Source organism: Callorhinus ursinus, unplaced genomic scaffold (genome assembly GCF_003265705.2).
Source record: "Callorhinus ursinus isolate GAN/ISIS: 27379988/994484 unplaced genomic scaffold, GSC_fseal_2.0 scaffold9, whole genome shotgun sequence".
Classification (NCBI taxonomy): domain Eukaryota; kingdom Metazoa; phylum Chordata; class Mammalia; order Carnivora; family Otariidae; genus Callorhinus; species Callorhinus ursinus.
The window spans coordinates 10,784,477-10,801,818 of NW_027397071.1; the positions used below are offsets into that span (position 1 = coordinate 10,784,477).

Here is a 17,342-nt window from a genome sequence, read left to right on the forward strand (position 1 = left end):
TCATTTAAATGGAATAAAAATGAAGAATAAAATAGACATTTTATTATTTATTTATTTATTTATTTATTTATTTATTATTATTCTAATTTTTTTAGAGGGGTAGGGCAGACGGAGAGGGAGAGAGAATCTTAGGCAGGCTCCACACCCCGTGCAGAGCCCGATACGGGGCTCGATCTCACAACCCTGAGATCATGACCTGGGCAGAAATCGAGAGTTGGGCACTTAACCGACTGAGCCACCCAGGCACCCATACTCCGTTTTTTAAAACTTAGTAATTTTATAATAATTGATTCTTAGTCATCATGTCTCTCTTATAAATAACCTCTGTTCTCCTAGGAAGAGGATGGTAATAACTCAAGGGAAGCTGAAGGGTTCATAATATTGTATATTTATTCACCCTGTTAGGTCACAAAAGGCTACCAGGAAGCCTGTGCAGGATGTTATGTGGGCAGCAGGAAGTTCTTCTGAGATTTAACAAATACATTTGGTTAAAGAAAATTCAAACAGGTGCACATTGTGGCCAGCCTTATCCATTCATTCATGTACACTCTGGATTACTGTAGCCAAGTCATTCTTAGATTGGTAATGATTTGTATCATCCAAATACAGGTTTTTAATTCAATGATAAAATGAAAAAGAATTGGTCTCCATTTTCTACTTCTAGTTTTATTGGTGGCAGTGTTGGGTTTTTAGACCAGTAAACTTAATTTTTAAGCAAGCATTTCTGGTTTGAGTTTTTTCAGAGAAGATATAATGGCTTTTCGTGCTGTAGTGTGTCCCAAACAATTTATGATGATGATGTATGGTCCCAAACAAAATATGATTGCCTCCAATATAATTCTTCTGTCTGCAGAAGAAGGGACAATAAGGTATTGCTCCTCTCCTCCAATAACAAGATTTTGGAATTAATGAAGTGCTTTATAGTGTACTATCTCATGATTCTTCCACCATCCCTTGGAGAAGGGCAGAGCAGGTATTATTAATCTGGTCTTTTCCGTGAAGAAACTGGAGCTCAGAGATTTTAGGCAAGTTTGCTGGAAATTAAAAATGTCTAAGAACATGGGAACTAAGGTGGTGTTTAGAAAGGACATGGTTTTTGGGGCCAGATATATATGAATATGAATCCTGACCATCATTTGGGAAAGTCATGCAGTCTTGCTGATAGTTTTCACATAAGTAAGAAAGGGGTATTAATTCCTGTTTTGGAGGATTGTTATGAGACTTAAATGAGAATAATATATGTAGATTATGTAGAATTTAGGATGTTTCTCTAACAGCTGTCTCCATTCATTTCTCTTAAATATCTCTATATTCACTGAGACCCTTGCAGCTCTTTTAAGTATGAAGCACAACTTACAGGATGGAATTGCTAGGCCATTTTAAACTGTGTTTCCCATAGTCACTTTGACTTTGTTTTGTGTGGGACTGGTTCTTCCCATGCTCTAGATGAAATTTAGGGCAAGTCCTACAACTTTTCTGATTGCTTTCAGTTAACAAAATGTTCTTCAATAAAGTATTTGCTATGTTTGGTGTAGTGTGGTCATCACAACTTCAGTCTCGATTTAAAGGTCAATAACTTCTCCTTCTCCCTTTGCTCGGGCATGCTGTGATGGCCAGGCTGGGCCTGGTTAGTTTCTTCCCTCTTTTCCCCTTCTAGGATTTTTCTTTCTCTAGCCCCTGAGCCCCATCAGAGTCACCACAGAATAGAAGGGAGAGGAAAGTGCCAGGAGGTTGGTTCTTACGTGACTAACATACTGATAGGAGCTGCACTGAGTTCTCTGCCCTGCTATCTTTCTCTAACGGGGAGACTCCCCACCTCAGGCAGTCACTAGGAAACTCTCTTCTGTAGTTTCTTGTTGGGTGTCGTGCATTCTCCCTGGCTGGTCACTTATGTTTCCTTCTTCCATCTCTACACAACTGATTACCATCAGTAATCACCACCTTTCTTCCCTGCTGAAGTTCATCTCTGAATTCAGACAGCCCTTCAGCCCTTTTAGTCGGGACCCGAGACAACACAGTCGTGCCCCGCGGTGTCTTGCACAGCGCACATCTGGTACAGGAGAAACATTCAGACATTCTTTGTTTCAACAGACTGTGTAGCTGGCCTAAGGCAGCAACCCCTCTTTCACTTTAGTGGTGAGAACAGTTAGCAAACACTGTGTAACCCTAATCAGGTACCCGGCCCACTGTGTCCAGCACAGTCCACCAGGCCTCAAAACGCATAGACTTATGTCAAATTTCCAGGTAGTCTCACTGAGGCTCCTTGCTCTAAGCTGGAAGTGAAGGGGTGCAGACCCCTTTCCCTAGGTGGAAGGTGAGGTTGGGTAGACAGGGGGGCTCAGTGTGGCAGCAGCTCTCTCCAGATACCCTCTTCTTATCCAGCCCCTTTGACCCTCGGTGTGGGTGAGGGCTTCAAGGTCACAAAACTGACTTTCCACCACCACATCCTTGGAAAATTCTGCATTATGGTCTTGCATATCATTTTGGAATAGGTTATGTGCTGTTTTGGTATCTTAATCTAAACTTCTACTTAACTGCCTGTTAATTTTGCATTACTTTATATAAAATTTGTGTTCCTATATGTTGCTTATAAATTTAGTTTTTGTTAATTGGATCTCATCTTTCCATTGACTTTAATAAAAATTTCTGAGATGCTTTATTGTTTTTATCTGACTTGTTTTCAAGTGGAACTGACTTTTGGACATTTGACAAAGAATCTGATATACTGAAACCCAAGTTAAGTTTGATAAAAAAAATCTATCTGTATGTCTACATCCTCTTCCAGAAAATGCCCTTCTCCCCTTTCCTTTTATGTGGACTCACTGGGAACTACAGGGCATTGACAGAATCCTGGGCTCATGGATTGTCCCAGAGGTGAGCACCTAACCTCACGAGGAGTCCCTCATGAAGATTTGGAGAGCTTAGTACCAGAAAGAGTGTTGAGAAAGGCTCTCTCTGGTGCCTGAGGTAGTATGACATAAAACCGAGAGCTTTCTACCATGCCTAGAAAACTGTGCGCTGTGGGAAAAGATGAAAACAGGAGCACGGATAGGAGCAGAGACATGAGAGAGAACCTTGAGGCTCTTCCAGTTCATGGCTCTTGTTTCACCCAAGTTCCAGATGCAGTCCTTCTCTTTCTGCATTAGTTAAATCAAATTGGATTTCTGGCCTTTGGGCTCCTGAAATGCTATCTCCTGATAGCCCACTAAGGTTTCTTAAAAAAAATTTTTTTTTAAACAAAATATAAAAATTAGATTTTAATATGACTACAAATTTACTGCACACACACACGTAATATAGTGCCTTACGCAGAGTCAACATCTAGAAGATGTTTGAAGCTGTGTAGACATTTAAAGGAGGGTGGGTTAATTAAAATCGACAACAGTAGCAAGAATCAGGACTATAACAACCTTAAAAAATGACACAACTTTGACAACAGAAGGTTTCAAGGGTTACAAAAAGAACTTTAACCATCTCATGGCCTTTTTTGGAGCACAAAGTTACATTATTTACTTCAGGGCCTAAATAGATGACTGAGTCACTGAGCGGTCATTCACAGGGATTATGAAGTTCCTGATTTGGAAGAAACGTTGATTTTGTTATTGATGGAAGTGTGCTGTGATGCATTGTTTTTGCAATATATAAAACAACTCTCAAGGATAAATGTATTACTTTTCTTCTGTTGATGTACTTTAGTTTTGTTAGATTGCACCATGAATGAATATGGACAGAATATGTTTTAAGTGGAGAAAAAGTTTGCTGTTACACCCCAGTTTTAAATAATATTTTAGTTTGTATCTTTTATTAGTGTAGTTTAGGGATCCATAACTATATTGATGACTAAAGAATAAAGACCCACGTATCTTCTCTCTTTTGATCCCCTCCTGCCTGCGCTCTCCCCTCCCAGCTTTTAGTTGGCACTGACCACCCTTTATCTTTAGGTTACAGTACCCTCTAGTGAGTTGTTAGCAACATTGCATTGTGGCCATTTTCCCCAATAGTGGCTGCTTTTCCTTCAGAAGGAGAATAATACTTTAAAAATGTACTGAAGAGATGAACTTTCTGCAAATTGAATTGCTCTCAAACTCTTTGAAACTTATTACAAGGATACAGGTACAGCCCCATTACTACAAAGAAACAAGTGAGAATAAGTTCGAAGACACTGCAAAGACATAAGCAGACATATTTTAACGTAAAAGACATTCAAAATTTGAATATATGTAGCAAAAAGGCATGAAAGAAAAAAAAACAGCAAAAACTTCTGTTTTAAAATGAGTGATGAACACAATAGCCAAACTGTAGAAAGAGCCAAGATGTCCATCGATAGATGAATGGATAAAGAAGATGTGGTCCATATATACAATGGAATATTACTCAGCCATCAGAAAGGATGGATACCTGCCATTTACATCGACATGGATGGAACTGGAGGGGATTATGCTAAGTGAAATAAGTCAAGAAGAGAAAGTCAATTATCATATGGTTTCCCTTATTTGTAGAACATAAGGAACAGCATGGAGGACATTAGGAGAAGGAAGGGAAAAATGAAGGGGGGAAATCGGAGGGAGAGATGAACCATGAGAGAGAGACTCTTGACTCTAGGAAACAAACTGAGGGCTACAGAAGGGAAGGGGGTGGGGGGAAGGGGTAACTGAGTGGATGGGTGTTATGGAGGGCACATGTAGTGATGAGCACTGGGTGTTATACGCAACTGATGAATTACTGAGCACCTGAAACTAATGATGTACTCTATGTTGGCTAATTGAATCTAAATTAAAAAAAATGAGTGATGAACACCTTAAAATGGGAAAATTTGCATTGTAAATTTCTTTCTGCACAGCATAACTTTAAAAAGGGATGTTTTCTTATTTTATAGATACTTAAAATTTTTTTTTCTTGTTTTATAGATTATTAATTTTATTCTTATTTATACAACCCAAACTTCTAGCTACACAATCCTGGAGGTATGATTCAGTTATACTCTCTCTCCTTTGACTAAATTGTATGCTCCATGAGAACAAAAACCCCTTTATATTTCTATATTCAAAAATATTTAAAACCATGCATTCACACCAATACCACTAATTCAAAAGCAACACTCTAGAGTTCATTCTAGTTTTCCCCGTCGCATCTTAGTAACTCATTTCTCTGACAGCAAGAAGCCTAGCTCTCTTTATCCTCAACATATTTATTTGCTCAAGCCCCTTGTATGTAACCAACCTCCCAACCCATTAGGCTGCTGCCCTGCTCAGCCAATTTTTTTCTCTGAGCTTTAACCCATGGTGGGCAGCTTTCCTCAAGCCGGCCTAATGGCTTTTGACTGGTGATGAAGGAAGGAAGGGAGAATGCAAGGGAGAGAGGGGAGAGAGATGGATGTAGGCTTTACAAGCAAAAATATAGGTATAGGATTTTGACCCAATCTTCATGATTATTGATTCTTCAATAAATGTGCAAACTTTTTTCATTTTAAAGTTATCAGGCTTCAGAACAAAATTTACACAAATTTTCACAAACAAGACCTTTTTTTTATATAAAGATTTTATTTGAGGGGCACCTGGGTGGCTCAGTCATTAAGCATCTGCCTTCGGCTCAGGTCATGATCCCAGGGTCCTGGGATCAAGCCCCGCATCGAGCTCCCTGCTCTGTGGGAAGCCTGCTTCTCCCTCTCCCACTCCCCCTGCTTGGGTTCCCTCTCTAACTGTCTCGCTCTGTCTAATAAATAAATTAAAATCTTTAAACTAAAAAAAAAAAAAGATTTTATTTGAGAGAGAGCACGAGCAATGGGGGAGGGGCAGAGGGAGACGGAGAAGCAGACTCTCCGCTGAGCAGGGAGTCTGACATGGGGCCCCATACCAGGGTCCTGGTATCCAGACCTGAGCCTAAGGCAGATGCTTAACCTAGTGAGCCACCTAGTTGTCCCAACTGAAGACATTTTAACAGTCTTTGATATAATTATTTCCAAAGTGGTGAGGCATGTGGTTTTGAAGCCAATTTGAACTTGACACAACTGTTTTGGAATGGGAAGTATTTACAGGATTTAGGAATAAAGACAAACTTTCAGTAATTAAGTGCCATGTTTTTATGACTGAGCTGTCTACATTTACTTTTGGGGGGATTAAGAATAGTGGATAGGCTGAGCAAGAGACAGAATTCACCTTGTTATCTGGACTTCTGTCTCCTAAATGACTTAGAAAATCTGGGGAGAATATTCACTTAGCTTAATGTGATAGAGTCAGAACTTAAAATGATCATTGTCTTTCTAAAGACTACTAGGATATTCAAGTTTAAAATTCATTGTATGATAAAACTATCTTTCTAGTGATGGTGATGGCTTTATATCAAGTCAGTCAAATTCTCTCACATAGCCCCCTTTGTAATTGCTTAAATTTGAGAAAGCAGTGACCAGGATTTTGACATATAGTTGGTCCTTGTGGAGAGGCTGAGACTTTGGTCTTAGTAGCACCACACAATAACTACAGGGTCCAGTAGATAAGAAAAGGTAAACTTGTGAACATCTAGAATGATCATTTAAGTGGATTCTTTCTAACAACAAGGTGTTCAAAGTAAATGCTGAAAGAGGTCTTTGAAGACCAATATAGATGGAATTGATAAAGTCTGAAGGTTGTCCCAATGGAAGATGGTACTACTTAAAACGGCTGGAAGCTGGGAAAAATAGATGCAAGCTGAACTGGGCTGAACCTTAACTTCTGTCCTGACCACAGAAATGAACTGGGTTAAGGAAATCTGAGTGAGTTCAGGGTCCCTCCTCTTGATCTCTGCAGGAACCACTGGTCTTTGGGAATTATTAACATTGAATAGGGATGCCTTCTCTCATGCAGATGTTTAAATGTCTATGTAAAGTTTTATTCTCTCATGCAGGACGTTTCTGTTGTTGATTTTACTTTTATTCTGTATGGTAACAGTGTTTTCTTAATCCATTGTGGACATTTTACTATTGTGAAATACAGTAAAAATGATTTATTAGAAAAGTGAAATTAAAAAGACAATCCATGAGTTATCATCAGATTCAACAAACAAAAGAACTCCATCAGAACTGCTATAAAGTTTCTAAATGCTTCTAAATCTTTGATTTAGCTTGTTGTGAACAAGTAACGGCTTGCAGTCTGGCACTAGCGTGCAAACCACACTTTTGAGTGGTATTACTTTCTACTAACAGAGTGTCTCAAACTTTAATGTAGGAAAGGATCACCTGGGGCTCTTGCGTAAGTGCAACTCTGGGGTGGTCCTGAGACTACTTCCTAAAAAGCTCCCAGGTGATACTGATGCAGCTGGTCTGCAACCATAGTTTAGTGTAACACGTCATAAACTGTTTTGATTTTCACACTGATACTTTGAACTAAGAATTCTTATGCTATTTTACTCATGTTTAAGTCAGGTACTAATTAAAGTCAGATTTATTGAGGTATAATTTCCACAGAGTAAAATTTAACTTTTTTAGTGTACAGTGGTGTGCATTTTAACAAAGTCATAGTTGTCTAACCACCACCATAATCAAAACCTAAACCGTTCCATCACTCCCCAAAGCTCTCTAATGCTCTTACATAGTCAACACCTGCCATCCCACAGCCCCTGGCAACCCCTGGGCTGTTTTGTTTTCTGTCCCTATAGTTTTGCCTTTTCCAGAATGTCATGTAGTGTATTGTATAGTAGTTTATTCCTTTTTATCACCGAGTGGTGGTCCATTGTATGAATGTAACGCAGGTTGCTTATCCATTCACCCATTTAAGGATGTTTTGCTTGGGTTTTGGTGATCATGAATAAAACTGCTATAATCTTTCTTGTACAAGTTTTTGTGTGAACATAAGTTTTCTCAGTCAAAATTTCGACAGGCAATTCCTGTAATTACTACCCAAACAAACAAACAACCCCAAAAAACCATTCAAGTGTGGGATGACTATTTCAAGCAGCCTCTCTTGAGTACAGAGTATCCACAGTGGAGGTTAAAAGAGGTTTTTAAGGATATAAAATTTGATAACGTTGGAAGGCTTTTCCCAAGGAAGAGGATAATTCTTAAGACTGGAAATCAGAAGTAATATAAAGAAATAAATTGGCCTCACAGTGATTTAACTGAACAGTCCTCAATTTACAAACTCTAGAGTCACATATGTCTTAAATATATAAAACGGTATGAGGGGAAGTAAACTCAGGGTTTGAGTTCCTGGGCTTTGTTGGAAGAACTAGTGTTTGTTTAGTGATTCAGAAGATGTGGGGAGAGCCTTACAAGTACCCAGTTGTATCTCCTGTAGATAAAGGAATACAATGACAGTTTCTATTAAGCAGCAGTGAATGAACAGAATTATTACAGTTAATGATATCTCATTTGGCACTTGTGAGTAATAAGACCTTTCGTATACAATATACAACCTCGTTATGAGGCAGATATTCATACTCTCATCTTACTGATAAGAAGCTACTCAGAGAGGCTCTGTCACATTTCCAAGTTTACAGAGCGGAAGGATTAGGACCCTGGCATTTTCGACTTCCAATGTCCCTTATCGTATTCCACGTTATGAAGTAAGCCCTAAGCTTGTAACTGCATCCATCCTGAGAGAGAGGGGCCTGAGGTTTTGCTGGCAAGTGCTCTTGGCAAATGCTGTGATTTATCAGATCACACTAAACGGTAGAGCAAAGTAGTCCCACTTTTTACCACCTCCTACCTGGATGAACCTCGATCTTTTCTGCCAGAAAAGTTTCTGGCGTGAGTTTCTCTTTCTTTTACTCCCAGTTTTATTGAGGCATAATTGACATGTAATATTGTATTAGTTTTAGGCGTTCCTTTTGTTTTTTAAATTGCTTTCAGATTTAACTCCTCTGCTTCTTAAAGCAGAACTCCCAGCCCAGGTGCGCACTCAACTTCCTCATTTTTGTCAATAGAAAACAGGCCCAGAGATGTGTAATATCTGTGCAGCCTCAGGAAAAAGTCCGAGATCTGTGTCGCCCGACATGTCCCAATTTCCGTGCTGTGAGAACTGACTACCTGTGGGCAGTTTGCAAAGACTCCAAGCTGTCAGGGAAAGGGGCCCTGAAGTTGAGTAACCTGAGCTTCGAACTGTCCTCTCCCCCCATTCCCCAAAACTTAACGAGCGAATGCCCAAACCCAAGGCCTCTGGGGGGCTTGCTCCTCGACCCTGCGCCTCTGACAGTTCGACGGGGAACGAGCAGAACTCGATTCCCCGGGTCCCACCGCTCCTCCCGACACCCACCCGCCGCCCTTTCACTTCCTGCGCGTTCCAGGCGGCGCCAGGCCCGCCCCACCACGCCTCCCGGGGAGGCCGTCGCCCGGCGAGCTCCTCCCCGAGTAGCAGCGGGAGCGGCCACTCCCTGAGCGCCAAGCCGGGCTGGGCCGGGGTCTCTGCTCTTTCTCCCTGCACGCCGCGGGCCCCTCGAAGCCAGGCGGTGGCCGTCGCGCGGGTCCTCGACGCGCCCGGCAGTCTTCGTCCCCGTGACTCCCCTGGGCTGCGCCGCCCCGCGCCTCCGGGACCATGCTACGCTGGCTGCGGGGCTTCATGCCGCTCGCGGCGGCCTGCCAGGACGCGGAGCCGCGGACGCGCTACGAGACCCTCTTCCAGAGGCTGGACCACAACAAGGACGGCGTGGTGGACATCGGCGAGCTGCAGGAGGGGCTCAAGAGCCTGGGCATCCCCCTGGGCCAGGACGCCGAGGAGGTGGGTCGCTGCGGGGCGCGGCTGGAGGGCCGGGAGGGCTGCGGAGATTCTGGGCGCCGGCTGCAGGAAGGCGGAGCTGTGGCTTCCAGCCCGCGAAGGGGTTCCGAAGCTCGGGAATGGGGAGCGAGGCCAGTTACCTCCGGAGCGGATGCGCGTCAACACCTGAAAGCCTACTGGTATTTTTCCGAATGAAATTAGTGCGGTGAACACGGTGACCCACTGTAACAACTTAAAAAACGCTGTTCCATAGTACCTTTGGTTTGAATGCATCCCGGGTCCTTCACCTGCCTTTTTGCAAAATTTAATCAAAAAAATTTTTGTTTAGCTCTCAGCTTTTGCATGCATTTAATCAAGGTTTTGTTTGTTCGGCTTTGTTTTGTTTTGTTTTAAGTTCTCAGACTTAAGTGGGCCCCACGTTCTTAAAAAGGCTCACACTTTGCATCTCTTAGGAGCTGCTTTGTTATACACCAGCTCGTTTTGTTTAGTGTTTCAGAACTTTTGAAAACCAATCCTGTGTATGTTTCCTCCAACTTCCGGTTGAGGAGAGGCAACATTCCATGGTTTAAGACCTTCCTTAATGTCCTAAGTACATAAATTGATCTAAAGGGTTGGCGGGTCGCTGAGCAGTTTCAACTTCTCTGAGTCATTTTTAATTGTGTCTCAGAAGTTCAGCCCCTTTGGCAGGGTGGAGATACTTGGAACGTCTCCAACCCCTCTGAAACATAAGAGGTTCCTATCCTGAAAGGGAAGGTGATTAAACTCTTAAGAGCCAGCAACTGTTTCACAGTTATATTTTAAGCTACTCATTCAATGCCTTTAGTAGTTACAGATCCCTTTAGTTTATTTACTATGTCTTATTTAGTCAGATTTAGTAAGTTACAATTTTTAGAAAACTATTTTGACCAAGGTTCATAATATTCACTTAGGATTTTTTAAAAAGTTCTGACTATATGCTCTTTCATTTCTGATATCGAGCTCCATCCCCCCACTTCAATCTTGCCAAAGATTTGTCTATTTTATTTATACGTTGAAAGAATCAACTTTTGGTACTTTTTGCTGATGGTCTCTTTTCAGTTTTTTCTTATTAATTTCTGTGTATTTCCTTTTATTTTGGGTTTACTCATTTGCTCTTTTTCTAATTTTTTTAGTTGAATGCTTGCTTCCTTAATTTTGAGCTACAATATCCCTTTAATCACTTTTTTTCTTTAAATTCTTTAAATTCAATTAGCCAACATCATTAGTTTTTGTTATGGTGTTCAATGATTCATTAGTTGCATATAACACACAGTGCTTATCACATCACCCAGTTACCCATTCCCCACGTACCTCCCCCCTTTAATCGTTTCTTTAGCTGCATCCCACAAGTTTGTATTTTCGTTTAGTTCCAAGTATTTTCTAATTTCCAATGTGATTTCATCTTTGACTCAGGAATTATTTAAATGTGTCCTTTAAATTTCCAAAGACTTCCTTTTTCAGTTGGTTCTTTGAATATATGAATAAAATACACAAGCCTCTGGCAAGGTTGATTAAGAAAATACGAACTCAAAATCAGGAATAAAAAATGTGTTTAATTTTCCAAAATTTATATGTGAACAAATCATAAAGTAAGTTGTATAAAATCATGTGTATGCAAACATACAACAGGATGGCATATATTTATCACTGTCATATATATGTATTTTATACATAAGCATAAAATGTATTTTATACATATATACATATATAATATCACTTCCTGTGCTTTTGTTAGATGTTATTAACTAATCCCAGCACTCCTGACTGGTACCTTCTTCAGTAAAAGGTTACTAATGGTTATTTATGGATGGTAGGAGTTAAATTACTTTTTTACTTCTTTACAATTTTTGTATTATTTCAATTTTTAAAAATAATTGTATATTGTTATGATTAGGGGAAAAAAGAGGTTTTTGTTTTCATTTTTGTTTTGTTTTTATAAATATCACCTCCTCTGAGATGAGTCTTTCCAGACCACCCTCTATGGAAGAGTTGATCACACCCTACTATGTGTAGGTCCTTGGTCTCACATGTCACTACTATTATAATTTTCAGAAGGTGTTATTTTTATTGACTGTACCCTCCACTAAGACCAAGCATCTCGAAGATGAGGGTCATGTCTTAGTCATTTAAGCACAGTAGTACAAAAAGATTTAGGGCTGTGATTTGAAACAGCCTAAATAAGGCAGTGGCTCGTTTGAGATAATTATAGGAAAAAAGAGATAAAATTTAATTGTAAAGCAGTTATTAGTGCTTGTATTTCCAGCATGTATAGGACAAGATGACCAAAAATCCTCCTACTGCAAGATATCAAGAAATGCTGGATAAAATAAGATAAGCATTTTTTAATGAAAACTTTTTTTTAAGAGCAATTTTAAGTTTGAGAAGAAAGTACAGAGATTGCCCATATAACCATCTGCCCTTGCATATCACGTGCACAGCCTTCCCTACTGTCAACATCACTCAACCAAATGGTACTTTTTTTAAACCAAGGGTGAACCTACACTGACACATCATTATCACCCAAAGCCCATAGTTTACCTGAGGATTCACTCGTGATGTTGTATATTCTCTGGGTTTGGACAAATGTGTAATGACATGTATCCATCATTATAATATCATACAGAAGATTTTCACTGCCCTAAAAATCCTGTGCTCTGCCTATTCATCCCTGCTCCCACTGCTGATCTTTTTATTGGCTCCATAGTTTTGCCAGATAAAACATCTTTTTACATGCATAATAAGAAAAAGCTAATCAAACTGTCTGGGTTTAAATCTTGGTTCTGCTGCTTACTAGTTAACTTTGGACAATTTTCTTTTACTCTCTTTTTTTGATTGAAGCATAGTTGACACACAGCATCACATTCGTTTCAGGTGTACAACATAGTGATTCAACATCCCTGTAGGTTCTGCTCTGCTCACCACGAGGGTAGCTCCCATCTGTCACCATACAACGCTGTTATAATACCTTTGACTGTATTCCCTGTGCTGGGCCTTTTATCCCTGTGACTTATTCATTCCATAACTGGAAGCCTGTACCTCCCACTCCTGTCACTCGTTTTGCCTGTATCCCCACCCCTCTCTGCACAATTTTCTTAATCTCTCTAGCCCCAGTTTCCTCATCGGTGGCAGAGGCAACACTAGTACCTGTCTCAGAGGGTTATTGTGGAGAATAAATGAATTAAAATATGTAAAGTACTTAGAAAAATGCCTGGTAACCTAATAAGAACTCTTTGCGAGTTGGGTGGTGAGTGAGCCAGCTTCCAAATCCCATGTTACCACCTCTTTTTTTTTTAAAGATTTTATTTATTTATTTGAGAGAGAAAGAATGAGAGAGAGAGAGAGCGAATGAGAGGGGCAGAGTCAGAGGGAGAAGCAGACTCCCCGCTGAGCAGGGAGCCTGATGCGGGACTCGATCCTGGGACTCCAGGATCATGACCTGAGCCGAAGGCAGTCGCTTAACCAACTGAGACACCCAGGCGCCCCACATGTTACCACCTCTTGCGATTGGACCACTTCTTGGTACTGTCAGTTCTGGTCTTCTGAGGGGCAGAAACCAAGATGGGATTGGGGGTGCAAAAGATTTATGGGGAGAGATGCTTGTGAAGGGTAAGGGAGAGGGAAAAAAGGAGTGAGTTGAGGTCTTAAGACCATGACACAGATTTAACCCCTGTTAGAAGAGTTCAAGAAGGAATGATTTGGGAAGAACCTCAGACCAAAGCGCAGTTCTTAGAAAGTCTCAACTAAGCCAATGGGGGGGTCCCTGGGGGAAATGTTATCAGTTAGTGGAGTCCTATGTCGTTGGCTGCCCCGTGCTGGTACCCTGCTGCGACTAGTCGTTGGCTGGAACAGCCCAGGACAAGCATGGACTTGGTGTGAGTGCTGCGGGCACAAAGGTGTGCCGCGGCAGGCAGCCTGTCGTTTGGCCTGGCTCCCACAGCAGGTTCTCTCAAAGGGCCTTCTGACCTAGCCACCTCTCCCTCGTGCAACACAGATCTGCGTCTCTCTATCAGCTTGGGGAGTGCTTCCTCATTGTGCTCTGCCTCTCTTTCTCAGGGAGGCCAGAGGGACAAACTACTGTCCCCATTGCTTCAGTTAGTCACCGCTGGTACTCCTAATTTCCCTTTTGGGCTGTCTGCTTTAAATTCCACTCAAACTCCGCTGTAATCTCTGCAGGTCCTCGTGACTTCTGGTGGTGTGCCCCAAACCTTCATTTGTGAGGGGTCAGAGCTTTGCAAGCCAGTGTTGTTGCGTGTGCCCGTTCGCAGTGATAACTGTGCAGACAGCATGTGCGGTGTCCACATGGGTCCCCTGAGTCCATTCCTATTCCTCTCTGTCTCCATTGCGTAAAAGCAGCCCTGTCTCCTGCTGATCGAGGTCAGCGTATACCTACTAAGACGGAGACTTCTTGCCTGTTGGTCCCTGGACACAAGGAATTCCAAGCGTCCAGGTGGCAGTTATAGCTTGTAGTTCACTGGGACCCTTGCTGTATTCCCTGGCAAGAGTATGTCCTGTTTGGGGACCACAAACTAGCCCTACAGAGCCCAGAGTTGTGGGAGTAGGAAGCAAAAAGTCCCAGTGGGTCACTCGGAAGGCTAGTAAGTGGAACCGCTCCTGCTTCCGCCTCTTGGTTCCTGGACTCATGTATTCTTCCTGCTGGGGGCACAGAACTCTACAGAGGTCTCTCATTTAGTGCATATACTGCATCCTGAAGGCCGGCAACTCATTTTTGCCAAATATTGTTTCCTTGGTGGTGCTTCTGTTATGGTTTCTGTAGGCCATTCTAGCATCCTGTGAGGATGGCTGCTTCTGGATGGTGTGGTGTATGGTATGGCCAGTGGATCTCTTGGTCATGGGCCCACTTCCACACCTTTTACTATGAAGCAGACTCCCTGGTCAGATGCTATGTTGTGTGGGGATTTCATGCCCGTGGATCAGGCATTCCATTAGCCCCCAGATAGTGGTGCTGTCTAAGCCTTTGTGGGCAGGAAAGGGAAACCCCTACCTAGAAGAGGTATCTATTCCTGTGGGGGTGAGCCAGTGCCCCTTACCAAATAGGAGGCCTCAACATAACCGACTTTTCACCTAGTGACTGGTTGGTCTTCTTGAAGAATAGTGTCATATCGGGGGCAGACAGGGGCCAGGTCATGAAAGACATTTTGGGCCCACTGAGTGGTTTGGATTTCATATGAGTAATGGGAGCCTTGAGAAGTTTTAAGTAAGAGAGGGACACAGGCAGACTTAAGTTTTGGGAAGATCACTCTGGTGGCTGTATGGGAAATAGATGGAGGAAGAAAGGGCTATGAGGCAAGCCTGGGTAACAGTAGCCAACCAAATACTTGGAATTAGGATTACGTGGTCAGTCTTCATGGGGGAAAATTTCAGAGGCATAGGTCAAGGGTTTGCATAATGTCAAGGATTAGGGAGACTGTCTACTTGAGTACCTAGAAATGAGAACTATGAGGTGACTCTTCAAGGGAAAGTTTCAAGATAATAGTTTGCATGTAAGACAGATACCCAGCTTGAAGAGAAATCCTTCTAAATTTCCATCTGATTTTATCTCCTTTCCATGTTTCCAAGCTTTTGTAATGAATTTAGCATTGAGAAGAGGGCAAATGTCCATTTAAGTTCCTTCAGACCTTAAATGGAAAGAATATGGAACATAAAAGTGGAGTGTAGAAAACGGGCATAAGGGATACAATAGCTAACCATTATTAAGTGTTCCAAGACTACCCAGGGAAAAGACTTCAAAGCAAGTTCTGCTTTTTAGAGTATTTTCTATTTTATGTTCACCCTCCTCCTCCTCCTTAATGTTTGTTTTTTGTCAAAGGCCACATTAAAACATTCTCAAAGACAGTCATTTGAGGTACTCTAAGGAACAGGTTTTAGAACATTTATTAAAGAATAGAGGAAATAATCTGAATTTTAATTTACTCAAATGAAAATTGTGAGGAAAATAAACTGATGAAGAGTCAACAGTTTTAGCTGGAAGTATGCTTATTTTGTTTCAATTTAGGCTTGGAAGAATTTGGAACAGCGAAGGCCAAAAAAACCCAAAAACCAAAAAACAAAAAATTTCCCAGATGTAGAATTAAGGCAGTAAAATGAAAAAAGTGGATCTTGCCCAGTAGGATTTTACAGATATTTTTTTCCTTCTCCAATCTTGGCATCATTTTAGTTGCGCCTCTTTTATTAGTATGTGGAGGAGAAAGGGGGACAGGTTTTGTAGAGCATGAAGCTATTCCTGTGTCCGAGTTCAGCGCTGGCTGACTTGACAAATGTGTTCAGTTAGCCTGGTAGATTACAGGCAGTTTTAAAACTAAGCTGTTTGCCATATCTGTCATGTGCACAAACTCTTACTGTAACTTTCTTAGGAGAGATTTATCATCATAAGGGGCCCAGGACTCCGAAAACAGAGGATTGCTGAGAGCAAAAAGGGAAGCCAAGATCTTGGCCAATGAGTTCCATACTTGGTGTGACTGTGTAGCCTGAGTCAAGTCATTTAAACTTTGGTTTACTTCTCTTATTCTTAAAATGCATGTATCTTCCATGACTCCTGGACAGAGCTTTTATCAAGACCCCATGTGACTGGATATGAAAGTTGATGTAAAAAAGGCTTTAAAATGTGATGTCACAGTTACTAGATGATGGGCTCCTTGAGGACTGTCTGTCCCCATCGATATTGAGTGTATGCTGAACGATTAGGTAGTGTCTGACAAGTGGTTGGACTGGACAACCTGATTTGAGGGCTCCTCCACCTCTGATATTCTACGGCTGTTTTGATTCTCTGTCTTTAAGTTTTCTATTTGCAACTACAGATGGAATAGGGTCACATACAAAAACAGTAGCTTAGGGGCACCGGGGTGGCTCATTCAGTTAAGCGTCTGCCTTCGGCTCAGGTCATGATCCCAGGGTCCTGGGATCGAGCCGCGCATCAGGGAGCCCGCTTCTCCCTTTGCCCCTCCCTTTGCCCCTTTTCCTGCTCATGCTTTCTTTTCTCTCTTTCAAATAAATAAATAAAATCTAAAAGAAAAATACACAAAACAGTAGCTTAGCAAATGTGTATTGCTTTGAATGGAATTTCTTTTCAGGGTTTCACTCCATAGCATAATTCCTCTGTTAACAGGAGGGATTTATTTTATTAGCATTTTCGCTGTTAGAAACTTTATTACTAAAGGAAATGCGATAGAGAAGTCATAGAGGTACATTTTAAGGCATCATAGCAGGGAGATTATGGTATAAGAAAAACAATGAATTCCAAATACATTTATGTCAAATGTTCTAAAATATATAACATCTGTACCTTTTGTGTTTTCTCCTTATATTCTAAAATCTGATGTTACCCTTCTTTGAGACTTTTTATTTTGGAAAGAATGAAAAAAATGGAAGAGTTCTTTTGTAAGGCATAAAATACCCTTTTCACCTACCTGTTAGTCTCCTTCCGAAATCCCAACATTCTGTTTCCCCATCTGGGCCACAGCCATAGACATTTGTCTCTTTATTTTCTTTTCTCTGCTTGGCATTGCTCTCATTCCTTCTTTTCTGCCTGGTCAGTTATTACCCATTTGTTTAAGGCTTCAGCCTTAAACCTTCAGCCTTTACCCTAGCACAGTCAGAATTATTTTTTTTTAATCAACATTCCAG

At 41.4% G+C, this 17,342-nt stretch overlaps 1 protein-coding gene across 1 annotated transcript in view; it reads left to right on the plus strand.

The window, feature by feature from the left end:
• The first annotated feature begins 9,311 nt into the window (after positions 1-9,311).
• The window catches only part of LOC112824451 (mitochondrial adenyl nucleotide antiporter SLC25A24), a 49,637-nt gene continuing 41,606 nt past the window's right edge, over positions 9,312-17,342 (plus strand). The window contains exon 1 of the mRNA XM_025872317.2: positions 9,312-9,686. Within this exon, the coding sequence (XP_025728102.1) occupies positions 9,504-9,686 (183 nt within the window). The 5' untranslated portion in view covers positions 9,312-9,503. The remainder of the gene's footprint in view (positions 9,687-17,342) is intronic.